This window comes from Talaromyces atroroseus (assembly GCF_001907595.1).
Source record: "Talaromyces atroroseus strain IBT 11181 chromosome Unknown scaffold_9, whole genome shotgun sequence".
In the NCBI taxonomy this organism is placed as follows: domain Eukaryota; kingdom Fungi; phylum Ascomycota; class Eurotiomycetes; order Eurotiales; family Trichocomaceae; genus Talaromyces; species Talaromyces atroroseus.
Genome location: NW_017971441.1, coordinates 387,820 through 403,164, shown reverse-complemented (window position 1 = coordinate 403,164; position 15,345 = coordinate 387,820). Strand labels below are relative to the sequence as shown.

Below are 15,345 nucleotides of genomic sequence, written 5' to 3'. Positions count from 1 at the left end.
ACTGGATGAAGAAAAAAGCAAAGAATCTGTCATATCTAAGCTTAGCTACAGCTTCGGCCAATCACGGGGCAAGCGCGGCGTCACGTGACGCCGTCTGCGCCGAGGTCAATCGGCGCTCCGCATGACGCTCGGCCTTGCCTTCTGGGGTAGACCGTTTGACGAAAGTGACTGGCGAACATGGTCTTTTCGTCTTCTTGCATGTCATAAATCATACCCGGCGTTTGATGTGACGTGTGTCGTTCCATCAATCCGCTTGCTTTCCTGCGGCTGTTTACATGGCTCACCGACTACGTGCTACCCTCGACAATGCCCTCCAAGAAAGACCGCGTCGATGCTGGACAGGCAGCGCCTGATCTGGAAATAGTTGGGAGCCAAGTAACGCTTCACCCGACTGGTTTCACCGGCGGTTACGACAGCCAAGATGGCGCCATCACGGAGAGGAACCTGGTGCGACACATGGCACGTTTCCGTGAAAACCCCTTTGACTTTCTGCGCGAAGTCAGCCTGTTTGTCTCGGGCACAGGATGGCGCGCGTACGACTCGGTGATCGGTCAGCCGGTGTACTACCCCGGCTACTCGGACAACATCAAGCGTTTGATCGTGCGCAGCCCTTTGCTCCAGAGCAAGATGAGGGATCTAGCCGAGGCTAGGCTGCAGGTCGAGCAATCCGAAGGATTGTTTGATGGTACACCGGATGCGGTGAAGAAGGCTATGTCTCGACGGAAAAGCGAAATTGAGCTGAGCTTGCGGGATGTGGTGGAGACCATGATGGATAGTATGATTTGCAAAATGGACAGCAATGCTTTCATTCGCGGCGCATACTACATTACCACGCAGCTATTAACCCGAGCGTACCACCAGGGTAAGCTATGCTCAATTTCCTTTGTCTCGGAAGCATTGTGCTGATGTTGGGTCGACTCTCCAGGTATCCACGTCTCAAGCGAGGAGGTCCTTCGATTGAGGTCTGTAGCCCAGGCCGCTGCGGACAAGAAACAATCGATTATTTTTCTCCCCAACCACAAATCCCACGTCGACTATGTCTCCCTGCAGGTGATATGCTACCGACTTGGCATAGCGTTGCCTATTGTGGTTGCTGGGGATAATCTCAATTTCCCGGTTGTTGGTGCCTTTTTACAACACGCAGGTGAGATTTCGATAATCTAACCTCGTAATAAGATCACGCCGTTGATAATTCTTATAACATCGTAGGTGCTATGTGGATTCGCCGTAGCTTTGGTGACGATCAACTATACTCCACGTTGGTGCAGACGTATATCGATGTTTTGCTACAGCAAGGATACAATTTCGAGTGTTTCATTGAAGGCGGCCGGTCACGCACGGGGAAATTGCTCTCTCCAAAATTTGGTATCCTGAGCTTCATCGTTGATAGTTTGCTGTCCGGCCGAGTTAAAGATACTATCATATGCCCTGTTAGCACACAGTATGATAAGGTGATTGAAACAGAGTATGTTTACTGCAACCTAAAGGAGAACATTTTCTACTTTACCAACGTCTACTGATATACTGCAACTGTAGGTCTTATATCAGCGAGCTATTAGGTCAACCCAAGGCAAAGGAGAATCTCTCAAATTTCCTTTCACAGTCCTCTGTCTTGTCATTGAAGTTGGGTCGAGTTGACGTGCGGTTCCATGAACCGTGGAGTCTCAAGGAATTTCTCACGCAGCAATTGCAGCGTATCCAAGTAGCCCAGACACTAGGCTCACAAATAAAGTTGAGCTACTCAGATCGTGGTCGCGTCTTACGGGCTTTGGGCTACAGAGTTTTATCAGACATCAACGATGTTTCTGTGATGATGCCTACTGCATTGGTTGGCACAGTTCTACTCACTCTTCGAGGCCGAGGCGTTGGAAAAGCAGAATTGGTCCGTCGAGTCGAGTGGCTTAGTGAACGCGTTCGAGCGAAGGGTGGCCGTGTAGCTCACTTTTACCGCGCTCCCACTTCTCAGGTGGTTGATCGTGCCCTGGACGTTCTCGGTCCCAAACTAGTTGGCGAGGTCACTGGTTTAGCGGAACCGACGTACTATGCGGTTGACCGATTCCAGCTCTCCTTCTACCGGAACATGACAATCCATTTGTTCATCCCGGAGGCACTCGTCTCAGCCGCGATGTACACCAAGGTGAAACAGGGTGGTGGCCCTACCAACCAGGACATTACGTATGAAGCTTTGCTGGAACAAGTTACTTTCCTGTCACAGGTAAGTTATTACTCTCATTCTTTCATCTTGTCTGTGACAAACATTATCTGACGGGAACAGATCTTCCGCGGCGAATTCATTTTCCCACCAGAAGGCCTCGTAGCCAATCTAGGAAAGTCTCTTCACGGACTTGAAAAAGATGGCGTCATCAAGATAGCCAGAAACGCAGCCGGCGCTCCTATTGCAGTTGGTCTTAGTGATGCCGAGCGGCAGTGTGGAAGAGAGAACTTTGACTTTTATTGCTTCCTGATCTGGCCGTTCATCGAAGCTACATGGCTGGGCGCTGTCTCGCTAATGGGGCTCGCGCCTCCTTTGAACGGACCCTCGGATGTCTGGGTGAATTTGAACAAAGCCCAGGATAGTGCTCAACAGGTAGTCTCCTATCTCCTCACTGACCTTACTGTGAACGCATCGCATTCTAATTAACTATTTTCCAGCTTGGAAAAACACTTTATCATCAAGGAGACCTGTCCTACTTCGAAGCTGTCAACAAGGAGTCGTTGAAGAACGCCTATCAAAGGTTTGCAGAAGAGGGGATTATTCAGATTGCGCGAAGCAAAGAGCAACGCACGACCCCCGCCACAATGAGGCTTGCTCCCGAGTGGACACCACAACGTGATGAACAGACCGGAAAACTAATGGATCGTGGACGGCTTTGGGATTTCACCGAGAGGATTGCTCGATCGAGGCGGGAAGGGTAAGCATGAAGACTTTTCCTCTTTGATAGGTATCCATCGTCTTTCGGTTCACCGGTTCTAAACGTTCTTCTTTCTATAGGAAAAACCGCCGAGATGGAGCAACCGTATCTTCACGTGTGCTCACCATGACCGACACAGTAGGACGACAACTGTTTCAAAGCGTGGCACGATCTGATGCGACGGATATCAACGTATCGACGCGTCAAGCACGACGGACGGTCCTGGCGGAGAAAGCGAATCTGTAGATTCTTTGTTTTCATTCATGATTATGCAAAATTATATATATACCCCCCCGCCAACTAACTAGCGAGAGCATTCACATCGAAAATGCCATATCCACATTATCTTGTATTGTCTTGTCCAGTCGCAGTCGACGATAAGTAGTGTAGGCCTACACCCAAAGAGGAAATTATTTCCCGGTTTGGAGATGCGTGATAAGTCAGGCTTGCTTATCATCAGAGCCAAGCACAGCCAAGTATTGGTGTAGATAATGCGACTGGCATGCCTGCTAATGAGAGTCCAGCTTCATGGGTCATGGCTCTGCTTAGCAAGGAAGCTAGATATCGGTCATTATCTGCTAATCTAGAGCTCTTGTGGATTTTATAAGGATGGCCAGTTGCTGCCGGTCAGCTCTCAACTTGGTCAGACGCATCGCATACCGCTAGCTATATGAAATATGGCCGACGCCGTATGTATCTCGCAATTTTCAATTACCTAGGTACTACAAAAGTGGTGATGATGTGACTAACCGACGACACGAACAGCCTCAGTACAACGCCTCTACTCCCAACGGGGGAAACCCACTAGAGATCGACGTCAACGCTCAATATGATGGATTCGAGTACAACTACACCTACATCGTGTTTTGCGGGTTCATTGTCTGGCTCATCATTCCCGGAATCGGGCTACTCTATGGCGGAATTGCGCGGCGAAAGTCGGCTTTGGCGCTTCTCTTTCAGTCTATGATGGTTGTTGCTGTGTATGTTCCTTTTCTCTCTCTCTCTCTCTCTCTCTCTCTCTCTCTCTCTCTCTTTCTCCTCCTGTCAAGGCCTGTAGCTGAACTTTGGAATCTGGTTTTAGGACTACCTTCCAATGGATGTTTTGGGGCTATTCGTTGGCCTTTAGCAGAAACGCGGGCCCGTTTATTGGGACTCTCGACGCATTTGGCATGATGAATGTGCTCGCCGCTCCGTCGCCGGGGTCTGATGTGCTCCCGGAGATTGTCTATTGTCTTTATCAATTGCTTTTCTGCGCCTGCACGGTATGCGATTCCTATTGGTTTAGTTGTGCTCAAGAGACAAAAAGCCATGCTGATAGGCGGCATAGGTCATGATCGTGGTCGGCGGCGCTTTTGAGCGAGGAAACATAGTCCCCTCACTGATTTTCAGCTTCTTCTGGGCTACCATTGTCTACTGCCCTATTGCCTGCTGGACATGGAATAGTAACGGCTGGCTATACAACCTCCCCTCTTTGGACTTCGCCGGTGGAGGTCCCGTGCATATTTCCTCGGGCTGGGCTGCGCTGGCCTATGCTTTTGTTCTGGGAAAACGCAAGCATCACGGCGAGCATACACATGGGAAACCGCACAATACGACCCTGGTGTTTTTGGGCACTGTGTTGATCTGGTTTGGGTGGTTTGGATTTAATGTAAGCCTGACTCCTGCCCCTCTCTCTTAACTGCGTTTGAGGGTCTAATACTCTCTGTTTAGGGCGGCTCTGCTTTGAATGCATCAGTCAGGGCCATGGTGGCAGCTTTCAATACCAACACAGCAGCTTGCACTGGCGTCCTTGGCTGGGTTCTGGTCGATTACATTCGATACAAGGGCAAGTTCTCAGTAGTTGGAGCGTGCGAAGGCGCCATTGCCGGTCTCGTCGGCATCACGCCTGCAGCCGGTTACGTGTCTGTCTGGCTTGCAGCAGTAATCGGACTTATCACATCTATTGTCTGCGCGCTACTCCAGAACGTCAACGATTGGCTACACATCGACGACGGAATGGAAGTATTCAAACTGCACGGCATCGGCGGAATCTGCGGTGCCTTTATGACGGGGATCTTCGCGACGTCGTCCATTTCTGCATTGGATGGAAGCTCGCTTAGCCCCGGCGCTATAGATGGTAATGGGAAGCAGGTGTACTTGCAGCTTGCTGAAATTGCGGCGATTTCGGCCTATTCTTTCACCGTTTCGTGCATTCTGCTGTACATTCTCAAATTCATTCCCGGAATGAAGTTGCGTGTAGAGGAGGAAGCCGAGTTGATTGGATTGGATAAGGCGCAGTTTGTCGATGAGCAGATTGGTGACTGGAGTATGTTTGATACTTATACTGGTGAAACTAGCAGGGCTGAGTCTTCCGGGGTGTTGGCGATGCCTCTTTCGAAGGACGAGCCTGCCGAGTCGAAGACAGCGTGATTTGATGTATGGATCCAAGCTTGTGTTTCTGGCTGTGACGTATATGTACACCTAAATATTGCCCCCCTGTTTTTAGAATTAGAGTCGGTCGCAATTCAAGCGAGACATCCAAATGTAACTTCAATATGTAGTTAGTGGTGATGACGCTTTGGTACATTGATAGCGCGGTTAAAACAAGGCATCAATCTGGATTCCTGACGCCAAGCCGGACCACACGGGCGCTCTGGCCCACGGCCGGCCAATCAGAAGGCCGCGTGGAGAGACCGCACGCTCCGTTTGCGGAGCTCCGCATCCCGGCCAATCAGAGCAGGCTCGCTCCTTCCACCTGTCTTACTCTTTCGACTCTTGCATGATCCGCTTCATTTCAACTTCAATATATATCTTTATTATTACACTCTCCCCTCTAATATTAACTAATTTCTCCTAACCAACTAGTTGGCCGTCGCTTCCGTCCAGATCTTTCGCCCTCGCTTTCCTCTGCAAAATCCCGACCTTGTTGGACTACACTGTAGCCCTCCGTCGCCGTTCGTTCGTTTTCGCCAGCAGAACATTGCGCACCAAAACAACAACCGTCTGTTGCAGTCGATCATCTGCTTGCCATCTGTCTAGCTGGTCCTGGGCTGTCGCAATTTTGCTTTGGGAAGAAGGAAGAAAAACACACTCGCTCAGCTATCGCTCATCTTCCCCGCCGCGCTACAGTGACTTTCGTTTGCCGCTTTTTTGTTATACGATGCTGTTTGGGTGATATTTATATAAGGAACAAATGGGAAAATGTGCGCTTGGCCGTGGGCTTTACCTTGACATCCTGAAATACTGACGCTCTTCTCTCTCAGGGCGATATGGAGTGATCCTGGACGCTGGCTCGTCTGTATGTTCACACCAATCCTATACGTTAGCGGAATTCGCACATTTTATCTAACACTGAGTTCTTATTTTCACAGGGGACGCGCGTTCACATCTATCGATGGCTTAATAATACCAAGGCGCGCCAAAGCGACTCGCCGAAGAAACTGAAATCGCTACCCGAAATCACAACCAAGGAGGACTGGACAAAGAAAATCAATCCTGGTATGATGATGCCGCGCGCGTGTGTAACTGGATGATGTTGTTGCTAATAGCATTCTACTACTCAGGCATCTCCACTTTTGCCGATAAACCAGAACGAATTGGACCTGATCATTTGGAAGAACTACTGCAGCATGCGCTTGACATTGTACCGGAAGCTTCCGTTAAGGATACGCCGATCTTTCTACTAGCCACCGCTGGCATGCGTCTTTTAGGCGATTTTGAGCGTCGTGAGATTCTGAATCAAGTGTGCTCGTTCTTCCGAGCAAACTCCGACTTTTTACTCCCCGAATGCGATATACATATACAGGTAATCCCAGGCGAAACGGAAGCCCTGTATGGATGGATTGCTGCGAACTACTTGCTAGGAAGTTTTGATTCCCCGGAAGAGCACGCTCATGGCAAGGATCATCATACCTACGGTTTTCTCGATATGGGAGGAGCATCTGCTCAGATCGCATTTGTTCCCAATGCTACAGAGACGGAGAAACATGGTAACGATCTGAAACTTATGAGGCTTCGGAACGTGGATGGCTCAATCCAAGAGTTTCGGATATTCGTCACTTCTTGGCTTGAGTTCGGCGTCCGTGAAGCGCGCCGCCGCTTCGTTGAAGCTCTTCAGGAATCAATCGACGTGCCTGAGATCACTGAATACCCAGATCCTTGTCTGCTTGAAGGTCTACGTACAACACTTGATGGGACATTGGCTTCCGACATCACCCACGGGCCTTATCTGCTTGGTACAGGGCGATTTGACGAGTGTGTTCGACAAACGTATCCGCTACTGGACAAAGACGCACCTTGCGCAGATGAGCCTTGCCTACTACATGGAATTCACGTTCCTGCAATTGATTTCGATGTCAATCATTTTGTCGGTATCAGCGAGTATTGGCATACCACGCACGAGATTTTTGAAATGGGATACAAGGATAAAGCCTATGATTTTAATACATACCAGCAGCGAGTTGGTGCGTTCTGCTCTCAAGACTGGGAAGCTGTTGAGCAAGGGATAGCCGAATCTCGATGGGGCTCCAAGGTCGACCTTCTCAAGGCGCAAGAGGTCTGCTTCAAAGCATCGTGGATTATAAACATGCTTCACAGTGGAATTGGTATTCCCCGCGTCGGCCTTGAGGACACCAGACTTTCAGGGCATAATGGCACTAAAGAAATTTTGCAACATGGCAAGGAGAAAGGCTACCTTGATCCATTCCAAGCTGTCAACAAGATTGACTCCACGGAAGTCAGCTGGACGCTCGGTAAAGTCGTGCTCTATGCATCCTCTCAGGTGCCCGCCGTGGAGCCAGATGCCCTTCCTGTCGGTTTTGGGAGCAACGAACCAGGTATTCCTAACGATTTTCAATATCCCAGCGTCGAGCTTGTTCCTAGTCCTGGACCTGCAACGGAAGAGGCTGAAAGCTGGCACGATACTCTATTCGGTGGGGAGTCACCCAGACGAATTCCAGGCGTGCTACTATTCGTGTTTATTGTTGTGATTATGCTGTTCTTCCTGTGTGGCCGTAGTCGTCGCTCACGGATCTTTCTCAAATTCAAAAGTCTCTTCAAACGCGGTGGACGTGTACGTCGCAGGTATCCTACAAAGCTAGGATTCATGGGACGTAATACTCAAGCCTACGAAAGAGTCATTGAGGAAGGTGGACAAGTGTTTGAGCTTGCTGGAGCCGACAGTGACAGCGATGATGGGTTTGACTCGGATGGTGTTAACCCCAAGCGACATCACCCCTATACAGGATCAGCTACGGGGTCGCAAACACCGGGTCTAAAGTTTGAGTTCGACAATATCTCTTCTACTAGTATTGGGCTCGGTATTGCAACATCAAATGTTCTAGATAGACACGGCCTGGTTGCCAGGACGGAGAGTCGGGAGCATCTGGTGCCAACAGTCACGCAAGGAAGTCGGTCTCGCACCGTCAGTCCCACCAGAGGCCGAAGATCCCCGATGATGAAACCAATAGATGACCAGTGACAATGGTAGTGCCAATCTTACAATATTCTGGTTATGCGTTCAGCCTAATGAGGGATACGATAGAGAGGGCTTTTTTTTTACGTCCGGCGTTACAACGACCCAGGGGGTTGCTGGACCTTCTACACTTCGATTCTTTAGGTGTGCTTCCAATGGTGAAGTTCGTTGTAGATATAGATACATTTTATACGCTTGAATAGTTTAGTTCTAATAGGATATGATCATTATATATTATAAGCATATGAGTGAAGCCTGACTATCTAAACTCGAAATTTACTTCAAGGGTTCATTCAGGCACGTGATACATATCAACCATTCAGGCACGTGATCTCTACTTCGGGAGAGCTTTATTGCGCGAATTGCAAAAGCTTCACATTTCAACATTCGATCGTGACGACATTTTGGCATGAAATAAAGAAAAAGAAGTACTCCCGCACTATTCCGAAATTCCCTCACTCCGTGACTTTCACCACCATCTCAATCATTGCTTACGAGCCAAATTCTATTCTTTCGACGACTCGTCTCGGCTTTGACTCGTCGCCATGCGATTAACAGTCGAGCTCATTCACAATTCCCTTTCATATATCAATCCGCTGAAAGAGCGAGAGCTAGATCTTAGAGGTGGGTTTTTACTGCCACTACACAATACCTGAAAAGAACAGATACTTCACTTTTGATTTTTTACTTTTCTTTTTATTTTTTTTTTCTTTCCCCGTTCAATGCGAAAATACGTGAGAGAACACCATTGATATATCTTTTCTCTTTTTTTTCGCTCTTTTTTGAGACGCTATATAGGTCACAAAATTCCTTCTATTGAAAATTTGGGTATCGCCAAAGTACGTCTTCAAAATCTCAACCCGTTAATCAACCTGTGTCCGAGTCAATTTCTGACCCCTCACACCTTTTTTTGTATAGGATCAAGATGCAATCGATTTCACCGATAACGATATCTCTTCACTCTCGAATTTCCCTTTTTTCCCGCGCTTACGGACCCTATTGCTTGCGCGCAACCGAGTGAATCACATCCAGCCTGCGCTGGCTTCGTCAATACCGAACTTGGAGACCTTAGTGCTTACGGCAAACAATATGGCGGAGTTGGCGGATCTCGATCCGTTGCGCAACTTTGCCAGACTTACGCATTTGGTGTTGATGGAGAATCCGGTGACGAGGAAGGAGGTGTGTATTTCAAATATAATATTGTTCTGTTTAGACGAGACGGACAAGACTAATGATCATCTCTCATTCATAGCACTATCGATACTGGGTCATCTGGAGGAATCCACACATCCGCTTCCTCGATTACCAAAAAGTAAAAGACGCCGAGCGCGCAAAAGCTACTGAGCTATTCGGCACGTTTGAACAACCCTCAGCTCTCGCTTCGAAGATCATAGGCATCAAATCGCGAACATTCGATGTGCCATCCACAGGTGCTGCGGCGGGGCAAGCCACCGCCGCTGGTGGTGACAGGGCTGTCCGCGTAAAGCTTACAGAAAAGGAGCGCAAACGCGTGGAAAAGATGATCCGGGAGGCGAAGAGCTTGCAGGAGATTGCACGTTTGGAGAAGGAATTGAACGAAGGGCGTATTCCGGGCGGAGCGTTAGACGAGTTGGACGATGACGAGGACCCAGACCGGATGCAGATGTGATGAATTCACCCTCATGTTTATTCTTTACGGACTAGATGATGCTGTCCTACTGGTTCTAATCACTCTTTGTATACTTTATCCGGCGGTCTGTTTTAAAGAGGGTTGTTGCTTCAAATCACATGGAAATGGCGTTCAGGGAGTTTACGCAGAAAGAAACCATAAAAAGCTCTTCTAATTTGATCCGCGGAAATCTATTCCGACAAGACCAGAAATCAATCATTTCCCTTCTACCTAGGTATGACGAACATGTTATCACCACCGCTAAAGCATCCGCAGACCCTTGAAGATATCCTTCTCATGGACCTTGACGCGAGCACCGTCACGTTCTTCGACCTAACGCACGCATACAAATTAGATACGACACAAGCACAAGACACGGTAAGAAGGGAAATTATATCTACCAAGTAGCATCCATTATCGGTGCCATTTGGCATCACTCTTATGACGAGTCCGTGATGGGTGGCTGTGGGTTCTGGGGCAGACATATTAGGCACATTGGGTAGGTGACAAGGTAGAGAGTTCTTTGTATTTACCATGATTGTAGCTGAATTGGATGACGTCTCCTAATTCGTACATCTCAAAGAAACAGCGGATTGGGGATGAGGTCTGTTTAAGCGATCATCGATACTTGAATGTGTAGGAAGAGTATCAGTAGGGAATTTGAGGAAAGACATCAGTTGATGGTCGATTACGATTTATATGACGAGGTACTTGGGATTAATTGTAATTACTACATAATGTCATCTTTTTCTCTAAGAGTACAACAGCGGAGTTGTTTACCGGCGATGAAGCATATCCAAGTCAAGAAACCTAGTAGACATGTGAATCCTATAATCATGTAATAGGGTGCAAAATATCTTGCTCATGCACCTCGATACGTCCCCAGTCACGGTCCTCGACCTAGACAAGCATCAGTTTTCCCCGTAAATGGCCGATTGGGAAAAGAGAAGGATATTGTACTTGCCATGTAACTCCCCGTGGGTGTTCCTTTGTCGTCGGCCATGACTTCGACGATTTCTCCTCTATGGTCGATGCTGGGGTCTTCTCGACGTCAATACACGGACACACTTCCAATCTACCTATGTAGGTGATTGTCAAACGAGTGACTTACCGTGCTTGGGATTGAATTTGATGAACTCTCCAACCCGGTATTTAGCCATTGTTGTTCGTTGTTTTAGTCGGGAAGATATATAGCTCGTTCGGGTTATAAATATTGTTTATACAAGAGTCTAGTTGTTTAATAAATTCCCGGTTTTAAGTTACCTAGGCAGCGATGACAAGGATCATTCATTTGCAAGTTAAACGCCTCTCTGGCCTTCGTGATGAAATAAATATCTCACTCAGAATTACGAGCATGATTCGCGGATTTGATTTCCGAAAATTGGTCGTAGATGTATCGCCGTTTCCTATAGTCTGAAGAAGATGGCGATTATTCTTTCCTATGTTTGCGTTCAACGTATATACATATATACATATATATATTGCACATGCATTCTCTCGAGTATTTGACAGATACTTAAGCGAATCTAGCTCCCTAGACAGAGTGCGTAGCCTCGACTCCAGTGATACATCTGATCACTCTCCGCCCAAACTTGAGATTAAAGATATTAAACGCATCAATGCATAAGCGGGTCTAGGGACATAACAATATCTTCTTCGCGGACAAGATGCTCCATGCGGCGGCTCTGACGGTTTCCATTCTGGACCTATCCAGGAAGACGTCAACTCAACGTACGTAACATTAAGTACTCCGTACAAGCAATCACAGTGAAAACCAGAAGCGAGAAGAGACAATATAATACCAAATATGCACCCGTAAATGTATTTGTCGTATCGATGATGGGGTCTACAATACGCCCTTGATTCTGTGGCATTGCTGGGTTCGCCGCACCATGGTAAGGTTTGTACTGGATCAATTGTCCTTTGCTGAATTTGACCATGGTCAAGTTGGATGATCTTGTGAAGTCAACTTAACGTTCTCTGGAAAAAATACATATATAAAGACAGAAGTTCTTCTTGTCATCAAATTCCAGATGTATCAACGACCGCCGAATTCCGGCTTTATATATAGCTTCCAGTTCGTTAGTTGAGATTTGCGTCATGCTAGGGACAGTGATTACTGATCTATCTCAGGTTCTTAAAAGGCAAATGATCATGCCAAAGAGCCACCACAACCACCACCACCACCACCACCACTACCGTCATCATAGAGAGTAGGCTTGCTGATGAGCACGACTTTTGCTATGACGAGGAGAAAGATTTTGTGATAAAGCCGGCATATTCGTCCTAGATCTACCTTGTATTTTGTTCACAGCATGGAGGGTTAGCAGTGCACTGGGATGTTGATGTTACTGAATTGACTTGACTTAGGGCTGGCGCTGCTGGCTGGCTGACTCAGCCGATCCTGTTGGGCAGACGTCATCCCAACCTTCCCGGCGTCATCCAGGATGCATCTCCCAACTTCACCGCTTGCTCTTGATCTACTCGTGTTGTCTTTGGACCGGACAGAAAATTGAAGGAAGTCTGAGACCTGGGCTGTGTAAAACGCACAGCTGACAGATGGCCGTGGGGACCAAAGCGATTACTCGGTGATACAGAATCGACCCTCGAAAGTAGAACGAACCTGCTCCCAGAGTAGCAAGAGAAGAAGAGATAAGGCCAAGAAGAATTCTTTCAAGGTGGCGTTTGCAGCTGCACGCAAAACTTGTAATCGTCGATTGCGACAGCAACTCAGCCATCTCCCATACAGCGCATACCGAGAAGCCAGAATGACAGCCACAACCGACATGCCCGTCGCTCCATGGAAGAGCCTGTTCCTGGAGCATATCTCCAAACTGGACGACCCGTACATGGCTGTATCAACCGTGGGCTATGACCCGAAGACCGAATCTCCAGTTCCCAGAGTGCGTACCTGCGGATTTCGAGGCTTCTTTGGCGAGCTCCAACTCCATCCGTCAGCGGAGCAGCAGCTGCGGGACGAAAAAGAGCTTAATCCATCACTGTATGAGTCTGATATGTTGACTTTCACTACCGATGTGCGCATGAGGAAGGTTGAGGAGCTCCAGCAATTCGATGCGGTTGAGGTTCTCTTCTGGGTGAAGGAAGTAATGGCCCAATGGAGGTTGAGAGGAAAGGCCTTTGTAATCGGAGATGAACAGGGTAAATTGGGCGAAAAGACTGCTAGGGCAGAGATCTCAAAGGGATTGAGAGTAAGGTCGAACGATGCCGCCGAGTCTCCGAAATGGTACTGGAATAAGGAAGTGACTGCATATTTTGCCAACCATAGCCCTCTCATGAGAGGTAAGAACAAGGTTATGTTTATGAAATCATAGAGCGCCATTCATTGTTGACGACTTTCCCAGGTTCATTCAAGGGCCCGGCCCCAGGACGGCCACTGAGCGAGAAACCAGAGGACCCAAATCTTAGTCTAGGCCAGCGTGTCAAGGACCTTCATGATGCCACTGCAAGGAAGCATTTCCGAGTTGTAGTCATCCGAGTTGAGGAAGTTGATAGATTGGACCTGACCGATCCTGAAAAAGGCATGCGCTGGAGGACGACATTGAACAACAACAGCAAACAATGGGAGGAAGTGGAATTATGGCCGTGATTCAGCAGTTAGTCAAATCAATGAATAGATAAAGCATTCTGTCTGACGGTCATTTCCTGCAAACAATGCTATTTGCTAGTGTCGTCTTCCATGATTAGTTTGCTGACAATGGGCCTGGCTTTGTGCTGGGAGTTTCCACAATAACTATTTATTCTGCGTATTCTTTGTTGCAGCCCATCTGCCTGGTCTAAGGTGCTTTGATTGTCTTTTCTGCCTCTGAATAACGGCGGTGGCTGTCAAGAGCATCTCTCTGGCTCAATTTGCGTCCCTACGATCCATCTCCTCTTGGCCACCTCGTCTGAATCTTGTCTTCACACTTTATTTCTTCCCATCATTCAATCTAGACACGACTCTGGCTCCTCTCAGTCATCTCTACGCTGTCTTCCATTGCTCCGGTTGACTCATCCAGATCTTCAGCACCAATAGATAAAGTAAGGCTTTTCTCTTTAGCTGACCGGTGGCTGTTCTCACTCTCCATCTCTTCGTCTACGGTCCCGTGCTTGACCGCATTGCAACATCAACTGACTCCTCATGCCGAATCAGAAGAACATCCTCCACTACGAACGATGTCGGTTGCTGAAAATCCTCGTCTCCCGACTCCTCAGAGCTTCCCCTCTGGCGGTTCGAGCATACCTCCCGAGAGCCAACAGGTAATAGGGTCATTTCTTGTGTATTGAGACTTCCATTCTAAATCTGCTAATTCAAGACACATGAAAAGGCGAATCCCCCGCCAGAAGTAAAGGAACCCACTCGCGCAAGAAAAGCTTGCGATGAGTGCAGACGGAAGAAAGTCAAGTGTGAGCACGGCCAACAAGGCGGCGACATCGCGGGGAAAAGAAAACGGAGTGGAAGGACTCCTGCTCCTAGTCAGAGGACGACGAACCAGGGGAATGCCTCAGACGTCAATGCTGTAGAGCACGCTACGACCACTGAGGCTCCAGACAGAGAGGGCCAGGCCCAATCCTCACAGACAGCCTCGGAACGCCCGCGTCGGCTGGGAGCAGGTAAAAGAAAACTCTCGGAAGCCTTCGATCAGAATCCTCCTTCGAATGTTTCGCAGCGTCCCAGAAAGCTCGCGGCAGTGTCAGAGATACCAAGCAACGCCAACGCCAATACGCAGCAGGCAAAGCAGCGCAAGAAGCCAGGCCACAAACCGCGCAAGCAGCCTGATTCTGCCTCGATCGTGATTCCGGATACTCCTGAAACATCTCCATCGCCTGCTGAGCGCTCTAGCCCACAGCCTCAGCCCTTCGATGGTAATATTACCGTTTCTATTGACCTGGCATGGCATCTACATATGAACAATGAGGTTGAAAGAAGAATGAGCGACGTCGAACTGGAATGGCGAGGCATGTGTCGAGATATGGAGAACATACAAGACAAGTGGCAGCACCTCCTTGAGTCGATGTATATGACAAGGCAAGTGATGGATGAATGGACATCACGCTTTCTCAGACAAAAACAACACGCAGAGTAAAAGTTGTTTTTGGCATCTTTCTTCTGAAGGAAAAGAAGAGACGATTTCGAAGATTCTAGGATTCTCGTCTCATCGCTGCGTACTGCCTACGCCCGGTGGGCAATCTGTCATCCCACTTTTCTTGTTCTTCTTCTTCTTCTTCGCAGTAAGAAATCTCCATATTGAGACAGATTTGTTCGACAGGCCTTTTTTTTCTTTGTTCGAATTTTTACTACTTTCATCGCGGAGCATGAAAACAATTGGCTACAT

General features: G+C 48.2%; 6 protein-coding genes across 6 annotated transcripts; 5 read left to right on the top strand and 1 right to left on the bottom strand.

The window, feature by feature from the left end:
* Positions 1 to 306: 306 nt before the first annotated feature.
* UA08_06529 (hypothetical protein) lies at positions 307 to 3,158 on the top strand (the record flags this gene model as incomplete). The annotated part of the gene is made up of 7 exons (XM_020268816.1): positions 307 to 862; positions 926 to 1,144; positions 1,210 to 1,465; positions 1,537 to 2,215; positions 2,276 to 2,587; positions 2,653 to 2,912; positions 2,993 to 3,158. The coding sequence occupies 7 exons, from the start codon at positions 307 to 309 to the stop codon at positions 3,156 to 3,158; spliced, it is 2,448 nt and encodes an 815-aa protein (XP_020118338.1).
* Positions 3,159 to 3,589: 431 nt separating this feature from the next.
* UA08_06528 (hypothetical protein) lies at positions 3,590 to 8,370 on the top strand (the record flags this gene model as incomplete). Its single annotated transcript, XM_020268815.1, has 10 exons — positions 3,590 to 3,601; positions 3,678 to 3,892; positions 3,994 to 4,174; positions 4,240 to 4,560; positions 4,623 to 5,217; positions 5,453 to 5,472; positions 5,757 to 5,892; positions 6,155 to 6,189; positions 6,263 to 6,389; positions 6,455 to 8,370. The coding sequence occupies 10 exons, from the start codon at positions 3,590 to 3,592 to the stop codon at positions 8,368 to 8,370; spliced, it is 3,558 nt and encodes a 1,185-aa protein (XP_020118341.1).
* A 539-nt stretch (positions 8,371 to 8,909) lies between these two features.
* UA08_06527 (U2 small nuclear ribonucleoprotein A) lies at positions 8,910 to 10,012 on the top strand (the record flags this gene model as incomplete). Its single annotated transcript, XM_020268814.1, has 4 exons — positions 8,910 to 8,988; positions 9,163 to 9,203; positions 9,283 to 9,543; positions 9,617 to 10,012. The coding sequence occupies 4 exons, from the start codon at positions 8,910 to 8,912 to the stop codon at positions 10,010 to 10,012; spliced, it is 777 nt and encodes a 258-aa protein (XP_020118340.1).
* A 900-nt stretch (positions 10,013 to 10,912) lies between these two features.
* On the bottom strand, positions 10,913 to 11,172 carry UA08_06526 (hypothetical protein; the record flags this gene model as incomplete). Its single annotated transcript, XM_020268813.1, has 2 exons — positions 10,913 to 11,091; positions 11,124 to 11,172. The coding sequence occupies 2 exons, from the start codon at positions 11,170 to 11,172 to the stop codon at positions 10,913 to 10,915; spliced, it is 228 nt and encodes a 75-aa protein (XP_020118071.1).
* A 1,608-nt stretch (positions 11,173 to 12,780) lies between these two features.
* Positions 12,781 to 13,619, top strand: UA08_06525 (hypothetical protein; the record flags this gene model as incomplete). The annotated part of the gene is made up of 2 exons (XM_020268812.1): positions 12,781 to 13,312; positions 13,375 to 13,619. 2 exons carry the CDS (start codon positions 12,781 to 12,783, stop codon positions 13,617 to 13,619), a joined length of 777 nt encoding a protein of 258 aa, XP_020118217.1.
* A 566-nt stretch (positions 13,620 to 14,185) lies between these two features.
* On the top strand, positions 14,186 to 15,096 carry UA08_06524 (hypothetical protein; the record flags this gene model as incomplete). The annotated part of the gene is made up of 2 exons (XM_020268811.1): positions 14,186 to 14,269; positions 14,326 to 15,096. The coding sequence occupies 2 exons, from the start codon at positions 14,186 to 14,188 to the stop codon at positions 15,094 to 15,096; spliced, it is 855 nt and encodes a 284-aa protein (XP_020118061.1).
* Between the last annotated feature and the right edge of the window lie 249 nt (positions 15,097 to 15,345).